We start from the raw sequence: 10296 nt of genomic DNA, 5'->3' as shown, positions 1-10296 counted from the left end.
CCCAACTTATAAAACATGCAAGTCAGTTATGAAAACCCTGTAAGGTATTTGCTTTAATGGAGGTATGTACAAAGCCCATTGGCGGTAAAGCCAGAGGACCATAGAAAACCCCCAAAATCCTTCTAGGGGATTTTTATGTCTTTTTATGTTTTTATTTTTCCATTAATTATTTTGTAAATATCTTCAACGTGTAAAGCTCTTTTAGGCTAATGGGAAGAGGATAGGATGTCTCCCTGTCCCCCAGCAGTTTATAGTCTGGTATAGGGGCTAATACATAGTAACTGTTGAATGAATGTCTCCAGACTTCCGGAAAGACATTACAGAAGAGGCACCATTTGATCAGAGACTTAAAGAATCAGTAGGCAACTTCCAGGCAGAAGATGGCTATGTTTGAGCTGCAGATGAGAAACATGGAGGAGAGTCATAAAGAACAAATCATAGACTATAGAAGGAGGTGCTGGTGGACAGATATGAGTACACACATGAGTGTATGGTCTATTCCCATCTCTACATAAGCCTAAGATTAGGCTTAATATGCTGTGACTAATATAGGAAATAAGGAGGTGTCTAGACAGAAAGGCAAGGGCTAGATTGGAACATCCTTATAAAGTGTATTTAAAAAAGGGAGAGAGAGTACACCATGATTAAAAAGAGTTCCACACAAGGCAGAGTCATTGGCAAATCTGGATCAGCAGAGAGCTGGGATCAGATAGTCATGTTAGAGAGATCACTGTGACAATATTGAGGAGGAGATTGAGAGAGAAGTGAGGTTAGATCACGGCAATAAACAGCTCTGAGAAGTGATGATGGGAGCCAGAACTAGGAGAGAGAAAGTGAGACGGGGGTAAAGTACAGGGATGCCAGATGTAATCAGGGCTTATATAGAAGACATAATAGTAGATTAGGGGTGTGTGCGTGCGTGTGTGTGTGTGTGTGTGTGTGTGTGTGCGTGTGTGTGTGTACGTACATGCAGGGTGTGTTCAGGGAATGGGCGGGTCAATGGTGAGAGGGATATAGGAATGTAAGATGTTATTCCGAGTTGGGCAGAAAGGAAGTTGAGGGCCTGCTCCCAGAGGTGAGCAGGAGAGGTGCTCTTACAGCCCTTTGTCTGTTCTTGTCTCATGGCCACAGCCAGTTCTGCCTGGTAGTGGAGACATCCGTTCAAACAGTAATTGATCAGTCCCTCTACCAGACTACATACAAACTCCTGGGGGACAGGAAGACATGCGCTATTCATCCTGGGACACTATCCTCCTCCCATTAAGCTCGCTGAGCTTTCCATGTTGAAGATGCTTAGAAAATAATTAATGGAAAAATAACCACATAAAAACACTGCTACAGAGACATTCAAGTCTCAGGGAAAAAATATGTATATACGTGTATATATATATGTATATATCTGTATGAGTGTAATTTTAAAAATGTGCTTGTTTTTCAAAATGAAAATGTTAAATCATGATAAAACTTCAAGAATTCTTGCAAAGAACAAAAAAGAAATGAAATGCCAAAAATAAATATTTGGAAGTGCCTACTAATCCAGTAAGTAGAAAAGATTCGCTGTGTATTTAATTGAATATGTGGGCCAAGAAAGTGTTGCCATAGCTTTCTTTTATCATCAAGAGCATAAATAAGTATGCTTTAAAATGATTCCTGTTCTTTACCCCTTCCACCTCCAATGAGGTAAAGAATTTAAAATTGCAAAGGAAAAAAAATAGAGCTAAATGTGCTATTTTCACACACGTAGTTTTGAAATAGAAAATACTCAGAAACATGCCGGCACATACACAGCAGAATTCATAATAAAGTTGTGAGAAACCTTCTCATCTAGGGAGATATTTCCTAGAAGATAGCAATGGCTCCTGAAATTGCTCCCTGATGCCTTCCTTCAAAGACTTTAGGAATCTGTAAGTAGTGAATGTGTGTGCACATGTGTGTATGTTCACCAAGAAAGAAAAAGTGAAAGAAATTTGTTGAAAAAAGTTGCTTCTGAGGAGTTAGGTCTGCATTCTTTTTTGTTTACTTTATGAATGTGATTGGTTTTCATCTTCAAAGTATGTGACTTTTGAAGTATCTGTTTTTGGGGCAGACTCCTTTCCAGCTGCGGCCCAGAGTATGCCTGTCATTAGCTCAGTTGCTCAGTCACTGTCTCCATTTATAGTTGGGTTTGTAAAGTGTTTAAAATAGGAACTCTGGGTTTCTGCTGATCTTGAGTCATCAAAGAAAAGCAAAGCTTTATTCCTTCTTATATTCAGTTCCATCCATGTGGACATTTTTTTTTTTTTTTACATTTATCAAGTTTAGTTTTTATTTCTCAGGAACTTTTAACAAATTATAATAAAACGATAGATTTGTTAATTGCTTAGTAGAGGGTGTAACACAGTAAACTTTTAAGCTGTAATTATTATAGTTAACAATAATAATAACAATTATTATTATGGTCATCTTTCAAAAATACTCCCATCAGTGATTTTGCACAATTCTGTACACCTAAACACTGATAAACACTTAAGCACTTTTAATACAATGCTTTTATCAAAATTTCATAGCACAGTAGCATCATTTTTTTAAAGCCTTGATTGAACTCTTTATTTGATAAATTATCTCTGTTTCATTAGTTGTTTTGTCAGGGTTTTTTTTCCTTGTTCTTTCCTTTGAAACAAATTCCTCTGCCTTCTCATTTTGCTTAACTTTCTCTGTCTCAATGAAATTTGATGAAACAGTTACCCATCCCGGTCTTGAAGAGGTGTCCTTGTGTGAGACCATCCCTATACAGTCTACCCAGTGGCTTTGGTGGGAGAACTGTATCTGAAGTGAGCACGAGTTACATCTTTCCCCAGGGTGTGCTGGCAGCTATCACCTTGGTAGGAGGAGGGGCTGGAGATGGAGGGGCTAGGGCCAGAGCCAGGTGTGAGCCAGGGCTTCTCTTCTGTTCAGTGGCCAGTACCACACTAATGGGGGGAAGAGTCAGTCCCCAATGTGGACATTTTTTAAGACCGACATGGTTGACTAGAAAAATCTAACCTTACTTTTTTTTTTTTTAAGGTTCAAACTGACTCTTCCATACTCTGTGCTACAGAATGTCAGGGTCTTACTGAGCATTTATTTAGGAATTTCTTCAGGATATATATTTTAACAAACCACTTAATGTGGAAACTGCATCTTCTGTTGGGTACTATTGGGACGACCTTCATACAGAAGGGAAAGGCTACTCGACCAAGACGAGAATACTCAATGATGCTTAAATTACGAAAGGAAATGGCAGGTTTGCTCCCTCAGAGGCTATCAGAAAAGGAAAAAAGACAACTCTATTCAACAGCTTTCTGTAACTTAACAGAAAACTAAATCTAGAATTAACAAAATCTCTAGGAAACTACAATTGAGACAAATCACAAATATGACAGGAAAAGATAGCCATCACAGTCAGATCCCAATGAAAATGAGAGCACACAGAAACTAGTCCCTTTCCAGGAGCTGAGTTATAAATGCATTGTGTACATAGGTCCCCGTGGGGATAGAGAAGCCATTAGGGACAAAGTGATAATCTGGGGCTAGCAGAGTCAGAACTGTCATCTCCCTAGGTTCAAGAGGACCAAGGGGGAGAGCAGTGATTTAAATAGGAGGAGAGAGTGTGGTAGAAGAGAGGTCCTAGAAGGGACCCGTGACCCTCCTGGCTGACAGCTGGGAACTTCACAATCAGGTTCCCAGAAGACATGTGGCTCAAGAGTTTACTGGTGTCTCTCAGCAGGGGCACTGTTGGCATCTTGGGTTTGACAATGATGTGTTTTTGCCTTTTAACCATTCAATGAAAATAGAATCCCCTAATCACTGTGACAGTAAAAAACATTGCCACACATTTCTAAACTCTCCCTGGTCGCTAGGTGATTTCCTCTCCAGTTGAGAACCGCTCTACAGAGAATTCCCTGGCAGTCCACTGGTTAGAATTCCACGCTTCCACTGAAGGGGGCATCAGTTTGATCCCTTAGTTCCAGGATACCTGGTCCAGGAACTAAGATCAGGCAAGCAGCATGGCATGACCAAAAAAAAAAAAAAAAGAGAACTACTATATTTTAACCAAACATCCCTGAAATGTTTTAATCTTTATCTCTGGATCAACCTAGATCACCAGAAAGATATTCCCAGAAAGCCATATGTCTAAATCAGTATACTTGTATGTTTTGGTGGGGACAGGATAGCTGTACTATCTCCAGCCCCACATCCACATCCCAGGCAGGAAGGAGGAAAAGGGAAAAGTAGGAAGGGATCATGCTGTGTCAGGAGAGCTCTAGCTTTTCCAGAAATGCTTTGCATACATCTCATTGGCCAGAACTGTGTCACATGGCAACTCCTACCTGCAAAGTAATCTAGGGAAGAGTGGGCACATTGCTGCCCCAAACAAAACTGAAATTTTTTGAGTAATGAAGAAGGGCGGTGGGTATGGGGAAGCAGTTAGCATCTGCCCCACGTGTATGTATCTCTGATGGCTTGGTGTGGGCAAATGACACTAGAGTAATATAAAGTCTTGTGTCGTTTCTTCCTATACATACTAGAATTGACCTGGAAATTAATGAACAACCGAATTAGGGTGTGGTCATTCATTTCTTGTATCAACAGATCTAATCATAGTAAGCCAGCGCAAAATTAAGACAGTCTGTCACTGGAATGTTTACAGATCCCTAATAGACTAGTGCCTTAGGATGAATGTTTGAATCTTCAAACCTTCCCTAAGCCTTTACTTATCCCCAGCCTAACCAAGACCTCTCACAGTTCAGCAGAAAGTCTTTTAATCTTTGTGGCCTTAGGACAGTTTTAGGGCATTCAGTAAGTATTTCTAAATTGAACAAATGGATGCGACAAAAAACAGAAAGATGTAAAGGGAGGAGGCTGCATTTGAGTTATCTTTGGTAAATCACTTTTTGACAGGAATCTTTGATCCTAAATTTAGTATTTCTTTGGTTGTACCAGCAGTATTTGTTTATTTCTCCCAACACCCCTCATTGCTTTTTTTTGTTCCCTCTGCTTAGTCCTTCAGCTCTCTTTCTCTAGTATTGCCTTCTAGCAGTATGGTGACCAAGTCCTCGGGTAGTCTGTTTGAGATCCCATTGTTCAATTTATCTGTTTTCTTTTGGTGCTGGTGCTTTTGATGTTTCTATATGTATTTTTAAAAAAATCATTGCCAAATCCAATGTCATGAGTTTTTTTCTTCTGTGTTTTTTTTAAGGAGTTTTATACTTTTAGCTCTTACATTTAGAGCTAGAATTTTGGGTTACTTTTTGTATACAGTGTAAAGTAAGGGTCCAACTTCATTCTTTTGCATGTGGATGTCCAGTATTCCCAGCACCATTTGTTGAAAAGACTATCCTTTTCCCATCAAATGTCAAAAATCAAACCATGTATGCAAGGATGTATTTCTGGGCTTTCAATTCTATTCCCTTGGTCTATGTCTGTCTGTATGCCAATGGAACACTGATTATTATAGCTTTGTAATAAATTTTGAAGTTGCGTAGTGTGAGAGCTCCAGTCTTCTTTTTCAAGATTGTTTTGGTTATTCAGAGTCTCTTGAGATTGCATATGGATTTGTCTATTTTTGCAGAAAAGTTCCATTGGGATTTTGACAGGGATTGCATTAATTCTGTACATTGCTCTGGGTAGTATTAACATTTTTACAGTATCCAGTCTTCCAATCCATGAACATGATATGTCTTTCCATTTAGCTGTATCTTCTTTAATGTCTCAGCAACATTTTGTACTTTTCAGTGTATAAGACTTTCACCTCTTTGGTTAAGTTTATTCCTAAGTTTTTTCTTTCTTTTTGATGTTATTATAAATGGAATTGGTACACAGAAGCACAACTGATTTTTGTGTTGTCTGTGAACTCTTAGAAGGCAGGAACCATGCCTTGTTTATGTTTTGCCGAGTTAATACAGAAGTAAGAATGGCATTTATTAATATTTGTCTGTTTATGTATTTTTATCTTTTATTAGCAATAATCTTTGTCTTTTTTTTTTTTTTTTTCCTTTTCTCTTTTCTGCTTTAGGGCTCTACTAGCTCAACAACAGCTTCTCCTCCAGTCTCCACCCCTGTCACAGGACATAAAAGAATGGTCATACCAAACCAGCCCCCTCTGACGGCAACGAAAAAGTCTACATTGAAGCCACAGCCTGTACCCCAGGCTGGACCCATCCCCGTGGCTCCAATTGGAACACTAAAACCCCAGCCTCAGCCCGTCCCAGCCTCCTACACTACGGCGTCTACCCCTTCAAGGCCTACCTTCAACGTGCAGGTGAAGTCAGCCCAGCCCAGCTCTCATTACATGGCTGCCCCTTCACCAGGACAATTTTATGGCTCAGGGCCAGGGGCCCAGGGCTATAACACTCAACCAGTTCCTATCGCTGGGCAGGGTCCACCTCCTTCTACACGGGGAGGCGTGGATTATGCGTATATCCCACCACCAGGACTTCAGCCTGAGCCTGGGTATGGGTATGCCCCCAACCAAGGACGTTATTATGAACCCTACTGTGCAGCGGGGCCTGGCTATGGGGGCAAAAATGACTCTGATCCTGCCTATGGTCAACAAGGTCACCCAAATACCTGGAAGCGGGAACAAGGCTATACTCCTTTTGGCACCGGGAGCCAGAACCCTGCTGGGATGTATCCAGTTGCTGGTCCCAAGAAGACCTATATCACAGATCCTGTTTCAGCCCCCTGTGCACCACCACTGCAACAAAAGGTAGGGAACTCATTAATATAGTGATGGGAATAAGGGGGTACCTATCTTGGTCTGCCTTCCCCAGGAAGCAGAGCCTAAGGCAGAAGTATATGTGCTACTTTTATTTCATTAGAAAGTACAATCTGAAGGAAGTGCATGAGCAAAGCAGGAAAATGGGGAGATCCTATTTGGGGGTATGGGGGCATGTTACCAATATGGCTTCTGTTTAGTATCAAATACAACTAATTTTTCAATCTTGAAGGACCATCTTCCAAAAGACCATATGAACCGTAGCAGCTCAGGACAATCTGTTCAGGGAGAGGAAGGGAAAATAATTTATCTTCCAGCTCCTTTCCTGTTGGTCAGAGCTTCCTTCTGTGGGTCATAGACTTCCTCACAGTTAGATGTTGCATTTACTTGGTCACTAAATAGATCTGAAGTATCTGATGCCTCAGCAGGGACAGGGAATCCCCACATGTGGAGGTGAGAGGTGCTCAGGGCAGTATGAGATGAGCTGATGACAGGTTGGGCTCATGTGAAGGTGGTCAGAACCCAAGCAAACTTGGTACCATAGTGACTGCTGGGGAAGAACAAGTGGACAAGGGCCCAGGAGACAGGTGAGGCTAAGGAGATCTAAGGTAATGCAGACACCTTGTCTAGTTTTCTTTGGGAAGGGGCTATAGTAGAATGGCACTTGTGTACTACCCCTTGTTTATCTACATTAATGATCCTCCAAGAAGAATATTACTCTCCAACCATTAACCCTATTAGGCAACTTAAAAAAATTCTTTATGACAGTTATCTTTTTTGTTGTTTGATTTAATTTCAAGCATGTATGTGTTTTAAGTCAACATGTTCAATTACTTCCTGTGAATAGGCAAGATATAATACTATACACACCTACTCACCTACAACTTGGAGTTTTCATGTGTCCTTGAACCAACATGATGATGTTTCCTCCCACCGTGAAAAGAGGTACCAAGGAGAGTTACTTGGAAGGAGATAGATGGAGAAACCAATCTAGTTTCCAGCCATTGTGTTAGAACCGAGCACTCCGTTCCCCGTAGTAAGAACTGTAAGAAATCAAATTGGAGAGCCCTTGATTATCGAGAAGTTCAATGATAAATTGGGAGGATGTACTGGGTGGAAGTTTGGACTATATGTTTGTTTTTTTTTTAATCCTTTACACAGTTGAGATTGTCAATTTCCAGGCATATCCATTCACATTTTCAACATTATAACAGAATTTAGTGAGGTCCTTACTTTCTGGATAGGGAGTTTACTAAATCACTTCTCACTGTTCTCACATGAAAGCATCTGCTCTGATAATGATGCACATGGATTTTAGGTTCCTTAGAGGAAAGAGCCCTTCCCAGCAAGTGGGGCCTGTGGGTAGCTGGAGACATCCATCAACCTTATGATTGCCCATTACATGAAAGTGGACCAAGCCATGATCGTCTTCCAACATAAAGATTTCAAGTGAAAATGTTAAGTGTTTTTGAAACATTACTCTTGGAAGGACTTTCTTTCCAAAAATCTCTGTATGAAAAGAAATGTTATTGAGGGTTTTTTGTTTTGTTTTTAAAATAAATATTGCCCAAAATAGCCAAGCTGGACAACCTTGCCCTTCGTTAACATTACAGTATATTTGCATTCGTCCATCCTGACCCCAGAACAACCGGTTCAGAAGAAAATGGGGTTATTCAACTTTACCTCACTTTGGCACAATTGCAACAAATTCCGCTACAGAAGATTAAAAATTTAGATTGGGACAATGGCCATCAACATTTACGTTCCAATAGGTATGCAGTTTTGCCCTGTCCAAAGCAGCCTGACTGTGATAGGACGGCTGAGTGATGTTCCTAAGAGCAGGAGATGGGCCCTGAGTTATTTAAGGATCCTATTACCCCACCTGGGGAAACAGACATGAGACAGAGCAAAAGTATGTCTAGGTGGAGAGAATGATCTGGTGAAGTACAAAGCCAATCTTTGAGTTTCCTGATTTCCCATCATGTCGCTGGGCCCTCTGGAACCAATCCAGTAGTGTAAACAAAAGGATCAGCACCCGCTGCAAGACCTGGTTCTAAGACGTTAGGTCCAGAAACATCACTGGTATTTGGTCTGTCTTCATCAGCTTACTTGGGGTGACAGAATGAACTTTTATTAACCCCTCTCCAGAAAGCATGAAACTTTATTTTCCTTCTTATTGCAGTAAAAGAATTATTCAGGATGATCTATTACCTTGTTAAGGATTCTGGACGTCAGTGGATTTCATGTCATTTAAAAAAAAATTCTGAAATATTTGTTTTTCAACAGTGTCGTGTGTTTTAACATCATATTGTGCATTTAAAAAATGAAAATCAAATCATGTACTTTTTGCTGTGATTATTAAGGAGAGTGGTTAGAGATTGATATTTAGCCATCTGTCTTTGTTTTGGGAAAGGGGAAAGAGGCTGGTGAAGCTACAGATATCGTCTGTGTGTGTTGTGGGAGCATTGGTGGATGAAGGGGTGGGCTCTTTCACAGTTGGTCTTTGAGCAGAATACGACTGTATTCAACTGCACCTGTGCACAGAGCACCTTATTGTCTCAAGTATTAACTTTGCTTGGCTTAGCGATGTGACTCCTGGCTTGAGAAGTGAGCTCCTGATTCGAATCCCAGTTCCTCCCTTGATATTCTTTCAGCTTGAGGAAAAGCCTCTAGACCTCTTTATGTCCTGCTCCCAGCCTCAGTAAAGTGGAATGTCATCCTCACTAATTAATTAATGATTGCAAAAGGCTTGGAAATCTCCAAGGGCTGAATAATTACCAAGTGAGGACTATTCAGCGTTTTCACTGGCTTTCATTTATTTCCAATTTTTTAGGCACTGATGGAAAGCATACCTCGGTGCCTTAAAACAATTACCTTTTGTTACGTTGAGAAGTTCTTCGGAGTTTGGCATTTAACCCATTAAGGAAAACGTTTTCAAAAAATGAAAGAAAGAAATCTCCTTTAGATTTGAGATAAGCTGCTTTAATTTTTCCACGCCATGGTGTGAAATAGAAGAAGAAGTAGAAGAAGGGAAGGAGAAAGTAGGAAAGAAAAGGAAAAAAAAAAAGAAAGGAAGAAAAGAATGAAGAAAGGAAGGAGACCAAATCAGAACCTACAGGCCTTGGGGGATCGTGATTATATTTGTGTTTCCATAATGTGCTGAGCACTGAATTTGCTTGCTACAGTAGACCATAATGTGTTTCCTGGACCATGTGAGCTGAGTTCCTTGAAAAATATTTTTATAAGCAAGTCTTTGTAAGAGAGAAATGTTCTCTTCTCACTGGAAATCCTCTTAAAGACACAGTGGAATCTCTTCTCTTTGCCATTTTATAAAAGCTGATATCTGCTGGTTGTTCACAGAACTTTTGTCCTGTGTGTTATCCTCACATTCCCGTGAGGTAGGATGTGTATTTTCTCCAATATTCAGGTAAGGTGAGTCAGCTTGAAAGCCCCAGAGCCAGGACCTAGAGGCAGTCATCACTTTCAGGTCCACAGTGGCAGGTAGCTTTAGCTTCCACTTCCTTGTCATAAACCTAATCTATGGCAGCCTCGGCTCTGCA

The 10296-nt window shown here is 40.5% G+C and overlaps 1 protein-coding gene across 2 annotated transcripts in view; it reads left to right on the top strand.

The window, feature by feature from the left end:
- The window catches only part of LPP (LIM domain containing preferred translocation partner in lipoma), a 681585-nt gene that overhangs the window by 418249 nt on the left and 253040 nt on the right, over positions 1 to 10296 (top strand). For both annotated transcript variants that reach the window (XM_030860949.3, XM_060298293.2), the window contains one exon: positions 6035 to 6727. In XM_030860949.3, the coding sequence (XP_030716809.1) occupies positions 6035 to 6727 (693 nt within the window). The remainder of the gene's footprint in view (positions 1 to 6034; positions 6728 to 10296) is intronic.

This window comes from Globicephala melas, chromosome 4, assembly GCF_963455315.2.
Source record: "Globicephala melas chromosome 4, mGloMel1.2, whole genome shotgun sequence".
Taxonomy (NCBI): domain Eukaryota; kingdom Metazoa; phylum Chordata; class Mammalia; order Artiodactyla; family Delphinidae; genus Globicephala; species Globicephala melas.
The sequence above is the reverse complement of the archived record's forward strand: the minus strand, read 5'-3'. Positions and strand labels throughout refer to the sequence as shown.